General features: G+C 35.9%; 1 protein-coding gene across 7 annotated transcripts in view; it reads left to right on the forward strand.

Annotated features, from left to right (window-relative positions):
• DLG2 (discs large MAGUK scaffold protein 2) overlaps positions 1–18,432 on the forward strand; it is a 2,052,576-nt gene that overhangs the window by 338,608 nt on the left and 1,695,536 nt on the right. For all 7 annotated transcript variants that reach the window (XM_044258404.1, XM_044258405.1, XM_044258399.1 and 4 more), the window contains one exon: positions 13,936–14,081. In XM_044258404.1, coding sequence (XP_044114339.1) covers positions 13,936–14,081 — 146 coding nt within the window. The remainder of the gene's footprint in view (positions 1–13,935; positions 14,082–18,432) is intronic.

Consider the following 18,432-nt stretch of genomic DNA (forward strand, 5'->3'; position numbering starts at 1 on the left):
TCCCGTTGAGATCAGGCACACGACAAGGATGCCCACTCTCACCACTCTTGTTCAACATAGTATTAGAAGTCCTAGCAACAGCAATCAGACAACAAAGGGAAATAAAAGGTATCCAAATTGGTAATGAAGAAGTCAAACTCTCTCTCTTTGCAGATGACATGATTCTTTATATGGAAAACTCAAATACTCCACCCCCAAACTATTAGAACTCATAGAGCAATTCAGCAACGTGGCAGGATACAAAGTCAATGTACAGAAATCAGTGGCTTTCTTATACACTAACAATGAAAATACAGAAAGGGAAATTAGAGAATCGATTCCATTTACTATAGCACCAAGAACCATAAGATACCTGGGAATAAACCTAACCAAAGAGGTAAAGGATCTTTTCATCCATATTTAACTTTAAACTACCTCTCAGATTCAACCCCATTCTTCTAGTCCCAGGTAATATTCTGAAAGAATCTTAGGCTGCAAGCCTAAGATGAAGACTCTTGCTACAATGATAAAGCCTTTACTGGGGATTCTGTTTCTGTGTTTCATTGTGTGGTAGTCCTGTACTCAAATGGATGAGGGCAAGGATAATTTTTTTTTCCTTGCAGAAGAGAAAGTAAGGTATCTGGATGCAGCATAAAGAAATTGGATATGAGCATTTATCTGACTCTCCAAACAGAACCAAATATCAAGGAAGGCTAATGGAACACCAAGACTGCACTTTGTAACATTCTTAAATATAGTAAGATCATCTGTGTTATACTGTTCAGCTGAATTCATTATCACAAAATATGGTATGGGAAATCCTACAGAGAACGGGATGCTAGAAGAAGCATAAGGCATATGTATTAAAAGAAAGCATATCTTAGAAAGATTATCCTATCTTTGTTCAGACTGGAAGGCAAGAATCCTCAGCTGATTTCAATGAGTTATTGGGATTAAACAGCTTTGGTAAGTTATAGCCATATGTGCCAAACATAACAACTAAATAACCAATAATAACAAGCTCCAAGAAGATGATTACAATTGTCTCCCCTTATAGCAGGAAGGCTGATATGGCAGGAAACAAAAAGAGCTTTTCCTTAATCACTTTTATTCCAGCCTATGAGCTAATGGATAAGAAAGTATGTAAATATGTTAAACGTTCTTCATTCTGGTTACTTCTTTGTTTTACTGTAGTTAAGTAGATAATTGCAGAGCAGTCTGTGAGTCATACAAGAAAAAGTCTCATGATTTAAGAGTCATACTTTCTTAATTTAATTCAAGTCATGTACAAGGAAATCCATTTCTCCATCACTCACCATATTAACAATTACAGTGAATTTTGGTCATTTCAAAAAAATGAAATCTTCCTATTTTGAAAAAAGATTTGCCACTTCTGAGGATGAGGATATTCAAAATAAATTCCTCAGATGCTTGAAGGCACATCTCAAACAGGAATTCAAAGGATCTTCTGAGGAAATAACACCATCATTGAAATAAATATGCCATATTGGATTGTCTTTGCTTGGAAGAAGATGAAATATCTTCAGTATATGAGCTTTAAGAGTGTGTTTAAACAATCCTATTTATTTTGGATTCCCTTGATCACACTTTTTGACATTTGAAGAACTAATTGATATTCTAGAATCATCATCACAGAAGCCAGATCTCATCCTTATGGAGTATAGGTTGAACCAAAAGAGAAAGATTGGACAGAGTAGGGACTGTCTCAGACATCACCTAAAAGCTGATTTTGTTTGTTTGTTTTAATGTGTCCTAAAGTCAAAGTACTGAAATATAGTTCCTTTTTATTGAGTTTCTAGCTAGTTGAATCTGAACCAGTTTAATCAATAATATTCACTAAGTTGGTATTATTATTGCTTTTTAGTCGATGGGCAGAGTTCTTCCTTTTGCCATTTGGGTTATTATTAACTTACTTGGATTTACCCCAATCCTCTCAGACCCACTACCCCCCACCCCAGTATGAAGTAGAGGAGTATTGTAATAATTCAGCAAGGATATTTGAAATGAGAGTAGTGAATGAAACTTTAGGTTCTAATTTCATAGGTGTCATTTCTTAGGTCTGGTGTTCCTAGTGGATCTGAAGCCATTGACATCACCTGGAGCTTGTTAGAAATGCAGAGATCCAGGTCTGACTCCTAACCTTTATCACAATTTAAATTTAACAAGATCCTTGGTCCTTCAAATTAATGTGTACATTAGGGTTTGAAAAACACTTATCTGTGAATTTGACAATAATTTGTAAGCTATTTCAAAAAACAATTGTGAGGTCAAAATGGGTATGCCTTCAAGACTTTGAGGAGTTTATTTATTTTTTATTTATTTTTTAAAGATTTTATTTATTTATTTGACAGAGAGAGATCACAAGTAGATGGAGAGGCAAGCAGAGAGAGAGAGGAAGGGGAGCAGGCTCCCTGCTGAGCAGAGAGCCCGATGCGGGGCTCGATCCCAGGACCCTGAGATCATGACCTGAGCCAAAGGCAGCGGCTTAACCCACTGAGCCACCCAGGCGCCCCACTTTGAGGAGTTTATTTTGAATCTATTTTCAGAGGTGGCAAAACATTTTTATTTGCAGGAGGAATGTGCAAAATAAAAAATGCAAGCAGTTGTGATCAAATCAAGTCATATAGAAACATAATTTAAATAATATACAAATTTTCTCGAGTCCTGAGTATGAGGAGATTTGATTTTATTCAATGATTTTTATTTGATTTGATCTGTAAATAGAGAGAGGGAATGCAAATAAACTAAAATTAGTGAGCATTCCTTGTGTGCTTACTAAGTGTAAAGAATGAGGCCAGATAGTAGACAATAATGTGGCTGGCTATGACATCATCTTCATTTCTTAGGACCTTGCCTGGTACTTAAAAATTACTTACTGAATTGAATGTTGAATTGGGGATAGGTGGGTGATCAACTACTACTAATATAAGGTAGAATGATAAATAACTATTAAACAGATCTCAGCAGTACTTTGAGGAATGGGCAGAAAGAAGCGGCATTGCCCACCTCCTCCCACAACTACCCCCACTAACATTTTTCCTTTTTGATGGCAGCTGCTTGGTGTTCTTACTCTCACCCACATTTCAACCAATTGAACTCAGTTTTAGTAAGGATGGTTTCTGTGCTGATGACAATTCATATTTAGATCTCTGACTTCAAATATTTTTTTTAAGAAAGGGTTGATAGTAGAAGTGGGCAGTGAAGGAGAAGTAGGATTTCTGTTGTGTTAGAAGGTCATTTGTGCCTAAGGAATTATGGGCAAGAGATGACAAGGGCCTCAAGTTTGGTACTGGGAATATATAGGAAGGGTTGGTGGGGGGGTGTACAAGAAGTATTGAAAAGACGCTTCAAAAGTGCCAAACAAATATAGATGAGGCATTAAAAAATACATCTGACTAACCAGAAGTAAAATTTGACATTGGTTGTAGAGTTATCTTCAAATTTAAATAATCTTTGACTTAATTAAGGTTTCCTTTTTCCTCTGTAGTGGTTGATTAGGTAGGAATGGTGAGTAGACAAAGGAGTAAAATAGACTGTAAGCATATCAGGTTTGGGGGTAATAAGTTAATTAATATTTTCAAATTTAATATTAAAGTACTATCCATTGGGTTTTCCTGAATATGATTCAGTCACTGTTATCATTAAGTTTCAAAGTATAGCTTGTTAATATGTATCCTTAACATGAATATGAAAAATATGCTTCCATTCCTGGATAATTTATATACCTAATATTTTAAAATTTGGCAACTTATAAATCCTGCTTATGAAACAATGTTTACATCCTTAACACTGATGCAAAGAAAAAGCATCTTGAAATTTGACTCTGCAAAAATTGTTTCACATACAGGTCATTATTCTTTAGAGACTATGTAGCTGTAAAAATCTTTACAGGGATTCTTTTTTCTTTTATGTTTAATTAATACTTGATGCAGAGAATGGTTTTGGATTCTACTTTTTTAAATTCTCTATTTCTGACTTTTATTAACCCAGTTAGCACCCTGTAATCCTTACTATATTCGGATATCTGAGAAGGATTTATATATGTATGGTTTTTAACCTTCTTTTTCTTTTTATTATTGAAATATGTTAAATATGTTTGACATGTTATTTTAGTTTAAGGTGCACAATGTAGTGATGCAACAATTCCATACATTACTCAATGCTCAAAACAATAAATATAATCACTGTAGAATGTTATTACAATATTATCAACTGTATTTCCTATGTTGTGCTTTCCATCTCTGAGACATTTAATATATAACCAGAAGTTTGTACCTCTTAATCACCTTCACCTATTTAGTTTATCCCCCAACTCCCTCCCTTCTGGCAAACACCAGTTCTCTATATTTATCAGTTTGTTTCTCTTTTTTATTTGCCTTGTTTTTGAGATTCCACATATAAGTGGAATGATATAGTATACGTCTTTCACTGACTTATTTCACTTAGTATAATACACTCTGGGTCTATTGATGTTGTCAAAAATGGAATGACATCATTCTTCTTTACGGCTGAGCAATATCCCATTCTTCTTTACGGCTGAGCAATTATATATTATACCACATTTTCTTTATCCATTCATCTATTGATGGACACTTGAGTTGCTTTCATACCTTGCCTATTGAAAAAATGCCACAGTGAACACAAAGATATTTTGGATATTAATCCATTTTGGATATATCATTTGCAAATATCTTCTCTCATTCAGTAGGTAGTCTTTCCATTTTGTTGATGGTTTTCTTTACTATGCAAACCCTTTTTATTTTGGCAATCCCAGTAGTTTATGTTGCTTTTGCTTCCTTTTCCTGATGAGAAATATCCATAAGTATGTTGCTAAGGCCAATGCCCAAGAATTTACTGCCTATGTTTTTTTAAAAGTTTTATGGGTATTTACCCCAAAGACACAGATGTTGTGAAAAGAAGGGCCATCTGTACCCCAATGCAGCAATGGCCACGGTCGCCAAACTATGGAAAGAACCAAGATGCCCTTCAACGGATGAATGGATAAGGAAGATGTGGTCCATATACACTATGGAGTATTATGCCTCCATCAGAAAGGATGAATACCCAACTTTTGGAGCAACATGGATGGGACTGGAAGAGATTATGCTGAGTGAAATAAGTCAAGCAGAGAGAGTCAATTATCATATGGTTTCACTTATTTGTGGAGCATAACAAATAGCATGGAGGACAAGGGGCGTTAGAGAGGAGAAGGGAATTTGGGTAAATTGGAAGGGGAGGTGAACCGTGAGAGACTATGGACTCTGAAAAACAATCTGAGGGGTTTGAAGTGGCGGGGGGGTGGGAGGTTGGGGTACCAGGTGGTGGGTATTATAGAGGGCACGGCTTGCATGGAGCACTGGGTGTGGTGAAAAAATAATGAATAATGTTTTTCTGAAAATAAATAAATTGGAAAAAAAAAGTTTCATGGCTTTAGGTCTTAAAGTTTGGCTCTTGAATCCATTTTGGGTTATGTTTGTGTATGGTATTAAGAAAGTGGTCCAGTTTCATTCTTTTGCATGTAGCTGCCCAGTTTTCCCAACACCGTTTGTTGATCAGACTATCTTTTTCCCCATTAAATATCCCTGTTTCCTTTGTCATAAGTTAATTGACCGCTTAAGTGTGTATTTGTTGCTAGGTTCTCTATCCTGTTGCATTAACCTATGTGTCTCTTTTCGTGCCAGTACCATACTGTTCTGATTACTATAGCTTTGTAATATATCTTGAAATTTGAGATTGTGATACTCCCAGCTTTTGTTCTTTCTCAAAACATCTTTGGCTATTTTGGATCGTTTGAGGTTCCATGACAATTTTAGGATTATTTGTTCTTTTTGTCTTCTGTTCTTACACATTTTCTAAGCATGACTTCACAGCCACCTTTTTGCTAGTGGCAGAATAAAGTTACAACTGTGCATAAAATTTGAGGATTTGTAAGTGTTCTTTGTAAATCTTACTAGTTATGAAACACTTAAGTTTTTTGTTATTTGAAAATACATACAGAAAGGGGCGCCTGGGTGGCTTAGTGGGTTAAGCCTCTGACTTCTGCTCAGGTCATGATCTCAGGGTCCTGGGATCAAGCTCCACATGGGGCTCTCTGCTCAGTGGGGTGTCTGCTTCCTCCTCTCCCTCTGCCTGCCTCCTCTCTGCCTACTTGTGATTTCTCTCTGTCAAATAAATAAATAAAATCTTAAAAAACAAAAATACATACAGAAGAATACATATATATATAATTTACATAAAAATATATAGCACAATAATACAATTAACATTCCCAGAATGTTAATTTCTGGAAATAAACATTTCTGGAACCTAGAACTAGAGCACTGCTCTTTGCGTCTACCTGTGAGTTCCTCCCTTACCCATTTTCCTGCCTACCCCTTCTGCTGAAGTGATTACATCTTTCCATATACTTCTTTGCTTTGATTTATATGTTTCTTCACACATATATGTATGTATGCCTAAAAATATATAGTTTTGTATGTTTGTTAACTTTACAAAAATTTTTATGCTGAGACTTGGTTTTTTTTCACTCAATGTTGTTTTCAAGATTTATTCATGTCATGTTATGATACTGTAGTTTATTCATTTTCACTGCTGCATGAATTCCACTTTGAGAACATACCACATTTATTCATTTTCCTCTAGGATGGACATTGGGTTGTTTCTAATTTTTTGCTATTATGACCTGTGCTATTATGAACATTTTCATTTGTTTCCTGGTGCATATGTGTGAGAGTTCATTTAAGATGTGTATTGGGTAGTAGAAATACTGGATTTATGAGAAACAAATGTTCAGTTTTACAAGATAAGATTTTCTAAAGCGTTTATAGCACTGGGTGTTATATGCAACTAATGAATCGTTGAACACTACATCAAAAACTAATGATGTACTATCTGCTGGTTAACTGAATATAGTAAAAAAAAAATAACATGGTTATAGCAATTCCCACTCATTAGGAACAAATAAAAGTTGCTACTGATCCATATCTTTCTCTTTTGTCAGTGATACACGTTTCCTTTATTGTGAAAGGACTATTCATATTTTTCACCCATTTTTCCCCCTTCTGGCTTATATGTCTTTTTATTTTTGATTTGTTGTCTTTTGCATATCTAGATACTGTTTCTTTGCCTATGTGTTATGAAGATGTCTCCTCTAAATTCATGTCATATCTTTTTCACTTTATTGAGGTACAATTGATACATAATAAACTGCACATATGTAAAGTACATGATTTAATATGTTGAAGTATGTATATATTAGTGAAACTGTTAGTACAATCAAGGTAGTAAACATACCACTGCTTTTTAAAGTTTCCTCCTGTCTCTTGGTAATCCTTCCCACTCACCCCTTCCAGCAGTCCTTCCTCCCTGTATTCCTTGGCAACAACTGATTTTTTTTTCTGTCATTATAGAATTAATTTGCATTTTCTAGAATTTTTATGAGTATTATAAAACACAAACTCACTTTTGTCTAATTTTTTCACTTGATAGAATTTTGAATTATTTTGAGATTCATCCATGTTGTGTATGTCAATAGTTTGTTTCTTTTTATTGCTGAGTAGGATTGTATTTTATGGATATGCCACAAAGTGTTTATTCATTCATTAGTGGACTTTTGGGTTATTTACTGACTTGACTTTTTGTAGGGTCATATACATTTTCTTTTTTTTTTTTTTAAAGATTTTATTTATTCATTTGACAGACAGAGATTACAAGTATGCAGAGAGGCAGGCAGAGAGAGAGGAGGAAGCAGTCTCCCTGTTGAGTGGAAAGCCCAATGCGGGACTCGATCCCAGGACCCCGGGATCATGACCTGAGCTGAAGGCAGAGGCTTTAACTCACTGAGCCACCCAGGCATCCCCATTTTCTTTTTTCTTAGATAATACCTAGAATGTGAGTAGTTGGATTACACATTAGTTCTATGCTTAACTTTTTAAGGAACTGAAAAAACTGCTGTTTTTCAAAGTGGCTGTATCATTTTTCATTTTTAGTATCAGAGTATGAGAGTTCCAGCTCATTCACATCCCCATCAGTGCTTGGTGTGTTCACTGTTTTTAATTTTAGCCATTCTAATAAATATGTAGTTGTATCTCATTGTGTTTTTGATTTTCATTTCCCTAGTGACTATTGATACTGAAATTTTTTCATGTGTTTATTTGCCATCTGTTATTTTCTTCAGTGAAGTGTTCAAATCTTTTGGCCATTTTTCTATTGGATTGTTTGGTTTCATATTCATTTTTAGAGTTCTTTATATATTCTAGATACAAGTTTTTTTTAAAATCATAAATATGATTTGCAAAGGAACAATTCTATGTTCATAGTTATTTTCCCTCAAAAGTTTGAAGCTATTTTTCTGCTGTTTATATTACATTATTGCTTTTGATAAGTCTGACTAGTCTTTTCTCTTTGACTGCTTTCATGATCTTTGCTTTGTCTTTGGTATTCTGAAATTTTATTATATTTTATTATGGTATGCACATAGCTTTTATTTATTCTTTTTCATATAAGTTGTTACGTTCAGTTTCTGAATTCATATTTTCATAAGTTCTAAAAATTTTATATCCTTTATTTCTTTAAATATCACTTGCTATTTGTTCTGTTTTCTCCTTAAACATATCTATTAGAAAAATATTGGACTTTCTTATCCATTCTGTACATAGTCAATTAATACTTTCATATGTTCTATTTCATCTTCTCTCATGTTGAATTCTGACTTTTTTCTTTGGGAATATTTTCCAGTTCTACTTTGTTTAATCTGCTGTTTAACCTAGCCTTTGAATTTTTAACTTTAAATAATTACACATTTTTCTGATATTTTATTATGAACGTTTTCAAACAGCAAAGTTATAAGAATACTACAGTCAGTACCTATACACCTACTGCATAGATTTTATCATTAGCATTTTATTATATGTGATATCAATCCATCCCCTAGCCATCCATTAATCTATTTTTAAAGAATTGTATTTTTAAATTTTAGAAGTTACATTTGTTTCTTCTCATTTTGCATGTTCATTCTTCCTAGATCTTGTTATTTGCTTATCTTTGTGAGTATGGCCATCATTTAGCCAACACTTCACATAGCTTTTCTTTGTTCCATATCAGAAAATTCCAAAACCTACAATAACTGGGCATGTAACCCATTATTTGCTGTTGCTGCTGAATTTCATTTATATTGGCATGCCTTTCTGTTAGTTTGTGATCTTGATTGTGAGCTATTTTCTTGATCCTCATCTATGAGAATCCTACAGGTTTGAGATTTTCTATAGAAAATACTTTCTTTTGCTGCTGCCAGTAACAAATAGGCAGCCACTGACATAGAATTACTTCATCATTCCTTGAGGATCTTGGCTCAGTGAGGAAGTTTAGGGCCAGCTTCCTTACCTCTATTTACTGATATGAGGGTCTGTATGCTGATAGCAATTCTGCCATAGGTATGTGTCCTCAGAACAACCCCATTCCTTCTGTCTACCAACTACTATTAATCCAGCCTCCCAGCTGATCTGATTTCAGTTCAAGTTGTGTGTGTGTGTGTGTGTGTGTGTGTGTGTGTGTGTATGAACATTCTTGGAGATCTAGCCCATCTGCTGCAACATCAGTAATGCTTCAGAGTGCCTAGTTCATCTGAAGAGCACTTAGCCATAGTGTCAGAAGCAGATGTCATCAAAAACACTTTTTTTCATTCATTAAAAAGTTGCCAATAAGCTTAGCAACCTAGATGAAATGGATGCATTCCTGGAAAAATATAAACTACCAAAATTGAACCAGGAAGAAATCGACAACCTGAATAGACCGATATCTAATAACGAGATTGAATCAGTGATCAAAAACCTCCCAAAAAACAAGGGCCCAGGACCTGACGGATTCCCTGGGGAATTCTACCAAACCTTCAAAGAAGAAATAAAACCTATTCTCCTGAAGCTGTTTCAAAAAATCGAAGCAGAAGGAAAACTTCCAGACTCTTTCTATAAGCCAGCATTACCCTGATCCCCAAACCAGGCAAGGACCCTACCAAAAAGGAGAATTTCAGACCAATATCACTGATGAATATGGATGCTAAGATTCTCAACAAGATCCTAGCCAACAGGATCCAACAGCACATAAAAAGATTATCCACCATGATCAGGTGGGATTCATCCCTGGGCTACAAGGATGGTTCAACATTCACAAATCAATCAATGTGATACAACAAATTAATATGAGAAGAGAGAAGAACCACATGGTCCTCTCAATTGATGCAGAAAAAGCATTTGACAAAATCCAAAATCCGTTCCTGATTAAAACGCTTCAAAGTATAGGGATAGAGGGAACATTCCTGAACCTCATCAAATCTATCTATGAAAGACCCACAGCAAATATCATCCTCAATGGGAAAAAGCTTGCAGCCTTCTCATTGAGATCAGGAACAAGACAAGGATGCCCACTTTCACCACTCTTGTTCAACATAGTATTAGAAGTCCTAACAACAGCAATCAGACAACAAAGAGAAATAAAAGGTATCCAAATTGGTAATGAAGAAGTCAAACTCTCTCTCTTCGCAGATGACATGATTCTTTATATGGAAAACCCAAAAGACTCCACCCCCAAACTACTAGAACTCATACAGCAATTCAGCAACATGGCAGGATACAAAGTCAATGTGCAGAAATCAGTGGCTTTCTTATACATTAACAATGAAAATACAGAAAGGGAAATTAGAGAATCGATTCCATTTACCTTAGCACCAAGAACCATAAGATACCTTGGAATAAACCTAACTAAAGAGGTAAAGGATCTGTACTCGAGGAACTATAGAACACTCATGAAAGAAATTGAAGAAGACACAAAAAGATGGAAGACCATTCCATGCTCTTGTTTCGGAAGAATAAACATTGTTAAAATGTCTATACTGCCTAGAGCAATCTATACTTTTAATGCCATTCCGATCAAAATTCCACTGGCATTCTTCAAAGAGCTGGAGCAAATAATCCTAAAATTTGTATGGAATCAGAAGAGACCCCGAATTGCTAAGGAAATGTTGAAAAACAAAAATAAAGCTGGCGGCATCACGTTACCTGATTTCAAGCTTTATTACAAAGCTGTGATCACCAAGACAGCATGGTACTGGCATAAAAACAGACACATAGACCAGTGGAACAGAGTAGAGAGCCCTGATATGGACCCTCAACTCTATGGTCAATTAATCTTTGACAAAACAGGAAAAAATATACAGTGGATAAAAGACAGTCTCTTCAATAAATGGTGCTGGGAAAACTGGACAGCTATATGTAGAAGAATGAAACTCGACCATTCTCTTACACCGAACAAAAAGATCAACACAAAATGGATAAAAGACCTCAACGTGAGACAGGAATCCATCAGAATCCTAGAGGAGAACATAGGCAGTAATCTCTTTGATATCAGCCACAGCAACTTCTTTCAAGATACGTCTCCAAAGGCAAAGGAAACAAAAGCGAAAATAAACTTCTGGGACTTCATCAAAATCAAAAGCTTCTGCACAGCAAAGGAAACAGTCAAAAAAACAAAGAGGCAACCCACGGAATGGGAGAAGATATTTGCAAATGACAGTACAGACAAAAGGTTGATATCCAGGATCTATAATGAACTCCTCAAACTCAACACACACAAAACAGACAAACACATCAAAAAATGGGCAGAAGATATGAACAGACACTTCTCCAATGAAGACATACAAATGGCTATCAGACACATGAAAAAATGTTCATCATCATTAGCCCTCAGGGAGATTCAAATTAAAACCACATTGAGATATCACCTTACACCAGTTAGAATAGCCAAAATAACAAAACAGGAAACAACATGTGTTGGAGAGGATGTGGAGAAAGGGGAACCCTCTTACACTGTTGGTGGGAATGCAAGTTGGTGCAGCCTCTTTGGAGAACAGTGTGGAGATTCCTCAAGAAATTAAAACTAGAGCTTCCCTACGACCCTGCAATTGCACTCCTGGGTATTTACCCCAAAGATACAGATGTCGTGAAAAGAAGGGCCATCTGTACCCCAATGTTTATAGCAGCAATGGCCACAGTCGCCAAACTATGGAAAGAACCAAGATGCCCTTCAACGGATGAATGGATAAGGAAGATGTGGTCCATATACACTATGGAGTATTATGCCTCCATCAGAAAGGATGAATACCCAACTTTTGTAGCAACATGGACGGGACTGGAAGAGATTATGCTGAGTGAAATAAGTCAAGCAGAGAGAGTCAATTATCATATGGTTTCACTTATTTGTGGAGCATAACAAATAGCATGGAGGACAAGGGGCGTTAGAGAGGAGTAGGGAATTTGGGTAAATTGGAAGGGGAGGTGAACCATGAGAGACTATGGACTCTGAAAAACAGTCTGAGGGGTTTGAAGTGGCGGGGGGGTGGGAGGTTGGGGTACCAGGTGGTGGGTATTATAGAGGGCACGGCTTGCATGGAGCACTGGGTGTGGTGAAAAAATAATGAATACTGTTTTTCTGAAAATAAATAAATTGGAAAAAAAAAGTTGCAAAATGTAACTTTGTGTGATAACTTTTAATCCCATCTGCATCCTAAATCTGAAAATAGATTTACAAAAGTAGTCATTTTGGGGGCCCTTTGGGCTGGTTTCTAACAGTGATTGTGTAATACCTTTTATTTATTTATTTATTTAGGATTTTTATTTATTTATTTATTTATTTTAGAACTAGAGTGCATGCTGGGGAGACGGCCAGAGGAAGAGGGAGAAATAGACTCTCCACCGAGCCCAATATGGAATCCAATGTGATGGGGGCTCAATCCAGGGCCCTGAAATTATGAACTGAGGTGAAGTCAGACACTTAGCTGACTGAGCCACCCAGGCACCCATGTGTAATGCCTTTTAAAAAGGCAATTAGGGGCTCCTGGGTGACTCTGTGGCTTAGGCCACTGCCTTGGGCTCAGGTCATGATCTCCATGTCCCAGATCGAGTCCCACATGGGGCTCTCTGCTCAGCAGGGAGCCTGCTTCCCTTCCTCTCTCTCTGTCTGCCTCTCTGCCTACTTGTGATCTCTCTGTGTCAAATAAATAAATAAAATCTTAAAAAAAATAAAAAAAAATTAAAAAGGCTATTAAATGGATGCCCATAGGGCTCAGTCAGTTAAGCATCTGACTTCAGCTCAGGTCATGATCCCAGGGTCTTGGGTTGAGTCCCACATCAGGCTCCTTGCTCAGCAGGGAGCCTGCTTCTCCCTCTCCCTTTGCCTGCTGCTCTCCCTGCTTATGCTCTCTTTCTGACAAACTAATAAATTAAGTCTTAAAAAAATAAAACAAAAAGGCAATTAAAAATAACTTTTTAAAAATTTTGGAGTAGTTTTAATGCTTACAGAATAGTTGCAAAGAGTATGGAGATTTCCAGTGTACCCCAGACTGTTTCTCCTATAGTTAATATCTTATATTTACTGTGGCAACTAATAATAAATATTGATACATTATTACGAAAGTAAGTCCATACTTTTTAGCTAATATCCTTTTTCTGTTCCAGAATCCCATCAAGAGCCTTTAGTGATCACTGACCATTTTACTGTCTCTTTAGTTTTGCTTTTTCTAAAATATTATATAAATGGAATAAAATATGTAGCTTTTTCAGGCTGGATATTTAAACTTAGCATTTAAGATTCATCTGTTTCTACATGGCTTGGTAGGTCATTCCTCCTTATTGCTGAATATGGACTTACTACAGTTTGTTTATTCAATGATTGAAGAACATCTTGGGTGTTTTCAGGTTTTTCAGTCATTAAAAAGAATTCTGAGCAGGTAAAAATGCAGTTTTCAAGATTTCCTTATTTTTATTATTTTTGTTTGGGATCATGTGCATGTAGTTATTTAGTAAGCAAAATTTTTCATATATACATATATGCAGAAGCTATTTATGTGATGGTACATGACATTTTGATCCTTCCATTTTTCCACAGATATTCAAGAATTTTATGAGGTGACTTTGCTAAATTCTCAAAAAAGTTGTGATCAGAAGATAGAAGAAGCCAATCGAGTTGCACAGAAATGGGAGAAGACATCCCTTCTTGCTCCGTGCCATGATAACCTTCAAAAATCTGCAGAGGTATATAGTGAAACATTAAAAAGAACGGAATAATATTATGATTTACATATGCCAGTAAAGTGGTCACAGTCATAGTAGTAGTAATCATTACTGACAGATGGCAACAATAATAATATAAATGAAGTTATGCTGTACTGTATTCAATACTTATGTATAAATATCCACATTTTGCCAAGAGATGAAAAGGCCTGGGAAGACATGATTCTTCACATTATACAATGTGTTCTGTTATGCATATTGTGATTGAGTTGACTCAAGTCTAAGGCATTCTGGTATTTCAGAACATGGTTCCAGTGCAATACAGAAAAGAGATGGGATTGGAATGTGTAGTCTGTAGCTGTCATCTCCATAATTGGGCCATATATCTTGGGGTGTTTTAAAATGACCCATTAGGGTTTAGGAGCAAAATAGTAGAACTTCCATTTATACTTTTAATCCTCTCCTTTACATTATTAAACATTTTGGGTAATTTATAGTATATAGTATATAAACAGTAATATGTACACATTTAAAAAGTAACATAAGGTTAGTAGAGTTCTATGTTCAAATGGTTTTTATATAGAGGACGATGAGATCAAACAGTTTGGAGACTACTATTGGAATTACCAGTTACTGAAGAGTAAGGCAAGTTGAGGAATGTCCCAGGTTCATAACTGAGGATTAATATGGAGGCAGGGGCTGATCAATGATATTTTTAAGTGGCATTCGATATTTTGAGGCAGGTATTAGTACACACACTTGCACACACAATCTGTCAATGTTGTGTAGTGAAACTGACTTGGAAGCTATGTTGATCTTAGTGCTAATCAATGGCACTTTGCTGAATCTTTGGATTGTTAAGATTGAAGCTTCTGGTATGCTTTCTATCCTGCTCAGAACTGACTTAAAAAATGGAAGAGATTAAGTCTGATGATTACCTTAGTTATTTGAAGAAAAAGTTAACAATAATTTTTAACTGATACCACTATATAAAATTTATAAAATACTGAAAATATTAAAAATCTTAGTTTTAATACCTATAATTATTTTGACTTTTTAGTCTTTTTTCTGTACAAATATGTGTGCATAAAATTATACATCAGAATATATTGTTTTTTATTACTTTTATATTTACTACTATACTATTAATATTTTCCCATATGGGAAATATTTTAATGGCTAAATCGTATTCCATCATTTGTAATTTACTTTGATAGTTCTCCATTCAATATTTAGGCTATTTCCTGTTCTCAACAATGAATAATGCTTTAATAGATATCTGTGTATATCAACCATTATGTGTTTTCTGATGAAACTACTGAATTCAAAGATACTGACATTTATATGTCTCTTGATACAAATTGTCAAAGTGCTTTGCAGAAAAGTACTACCAACAGTGTTTGAAAGGCATACCTACCTATACCCTCGTTAGTATTAATCATTTAAAATATTCATCAAATTAATGATACAATTTGTTGCTTAATACATTAGATTGCAGTTCTTATTCATTATTGAAACTGAACTGTTTTGTTTTACTTTTTTTTTGTTGTTGCACAGTTGACGTATGTAACGTATGTTACATTAGTTTCAAGTATACAACATAGTGATTTAACAACTCTGTACATTATGCTGTGCTCCCAAGTATAGCTACTGTCATCATGCAGCTCTGTTACAATACCATTGCCCACATTCCCTGTACTATACCCTTCATCTCCTTGACTTTCTCCTTCTATAACTGGAAATGTGTACCTCCCACTGCCCTTTATCCATTTTACCCATCCCCCAACCCCTTTAGCTATTTTGCCCATCCCCCAATTGTGAACTGGTAACCACCAGTTCACAATTTATGGGTCTTTTTTCTTATAATTATTGAGTTTTTATATTTAAGTTTTTATTTAAATCCCAGTTAGTTAACATATGATATAATATTAGTTTCAGGTATACAATATAGTGATTCCACACTTTCATACAATACTCAGTGCTCTACAAGTTTTTATTTAAATTCCAGTTAACATACGATATATTAGTTTCAGGTGTACAATATAGTGACTCCACACTTTCATACAATACCCAGTGCTCAACAAGTGCATTCCTTAATCCCCATAACCTGTTTAACTGCCACCCCACCTACTTCCTCTCTGATAACCCTCAGTTTTTTTCTACAGTTTAGTTTATTTCTTGGTTTGCTTCTGCTCTTTTCCCCCTTTGCTCATTTGTTTTCCTTCTAAATTCCAAGCATAAGTGAAATCATATGATATTTGTCTTCCTCTGACCAATTTATTTCACTCAGCACTCTCCAGTTCGACCCACATAGCTGTGAATGTCAAGATTTCTTCTTTTTTTTTTAATGGCTGATTAATATCCATGGTGTGTGTGTGTGTGTGTGTGTGTGTGTGTACACCACATCTTCCTAATCCATTCAACAGTTATTGGAAACTTGGAGTGTTTCCATAATTTGGCTATTGCAGATAATGCTGCTATAAACATTGGGGTGCATGTATCCCTTTGAATATGTATTTTGTATTCTTTGGGTAAATACCCTAGTACTGCAGTGGCTGGATTACAGGAAGTTCTATTTTTTACTTTTTGAGCAATCTCTGTTTTGTTTTCTAGAGTGGCTGCACCAGTTTGCATTATTTTGATGACGTCCAGTAGTTTATTTTTGCGTTTGTTTCCCTTGCCTCAGAAGATATATCTAGAAAGAAGTTACTTTTAAAAAAAATTATTTTTTATTTATTTTCAGCATAACAGTATTCATTATTTTTTTTTCATTTATTTATTTTCAGCATAACAGTATCATTGTTTTTTCACCACACCTAGTGCTCCATGCAATCTGTGCCCTCTATAATACCCACCACCTGGTACCCTGACCTCCCACCCCCTCACCTCTTCAAACCCTCAGATTGTTTCTCAGAGTCCATAGTCTCTCATGATTCGCTTCCCCTTCCAATTTACCCCAAACCCTTTCTCTCTAACTCCCCATGTCCTCCATGCTATTTGTTATGCTCCACAAATAAGTGAAACCATATGATAATTGATTCTCTCTGCTTGACTTATTTCACTCAGCATAATCTCTTCCAGTCCCGTCCATGTTGCTCCAAAAGTTGGGTATTCATCCTTTCTGATGGAGGCATAATACTCCATAGTGTATATGGACCACATCTTCCTTATCCATTCATCCGTTGAAGGGAATCTTGGTTCTTTCCACAGTTTGTCCACCGTGGCCATTGCTGCTATAAACATTGGGGTACAGATACAGATGGTCCTTCTTTTCACTACATCTGTATCTTTGGGGTAAATACCCAGGAGTGCAATGGCAGGGTCATAGGGAAGCTCTAATTTTAATTTCTTGATGAATCTCTATACTGTTCTCCAAAGAGGCTGCACCAACTTGCATTCCCACCAACAGTGTAAGAAGGTTCCCCTTTCTCCACATCCTCTCCAACGCATGTTGTTTCCTGTCTTGCTAATTTTGGCCATTCTAACTGGTGTAAGGTGGTATCTCAATGTAGTTTTAAATTGAATCTCCCTGATGGCTAGTGATGATAAACATTTTGTCATGTGTCTGATAGCCATTTGTATGTCTTGATTGGAGAAGTGTCTGTTCATATCTTCTGCCCATTTCTTGATATGATTGTCTGTTTTGTGTGTGTTGAGTTTGAGAAGTTCGTTATAGATCCTGGATATCAACCTTTTGTCTTTACTGTCATTTGCAAATATCTTCTCCCATTCTGTGGGTTGCCTCTTTGTTTTGTTGACTGTTTCCTCTGCTGTGCAGAAGCTTTTGATTTTGATGAAGTCCCAAAAGTTCATCTTTGCTTTTGTTTCCTTTGCCTTTGGAGACATATCTTGTAAGAAGTTGCTGTGGCTGATATCGAAGAGATTACTGCCTATGTTCTCCTCTAGGATTCTAATGGATTCCTGTCTCACATTGAGGTCTTTTATCCATTTTGAGTTTATCTTTGTGTATGGTGTAAGAGAATGGTTGAGTTTCGTTCTTCTACATATAGCTGCCCAGTTTTCCCAGCACCATTTATTGAAGAGACTGTCTTTTTTCCACTGTATATTTTTTCCTGTTTTGTCGAAGATTATTATTTTTTTAAAAGATTTTATTTATTTATTTGACAGAGAGAGATCACAAGTAGGCAGAGAGGTAGGCAGAGAGAGAGAGGAGAGGAGGAAGCAGGCTCCCTGCTGAGCAGAGAGCCCGATGCGGGACTCGATCCCAGGATCCTGAGATCATGACCTGAGCCGAAGGCAGCAGCTTAACCCACTGAGCCACCCAGGCACCCCTGTCAAAGATTATTTGACCGTAGAGTTGAGGGTCCATATCTGGGCTCTCTGTTCCACTGGTCTATGTGTCTGTTTTTAT

This window comes from Neovison vison, chromosome 7 (assembly GCF_020171115.1).
Source record: "Neovison vison isolate M4711 chromosome 7, ASM_NN_V1, whole genome shotgun sequence".
In the NCBI taxonomy this organism is placed as follows: domain Eukaryota; kingdom Metazoa; phylum Chordata; class Mammalia; order Carnivora; family Mustelidae; genus Neogale; species Neogale vison.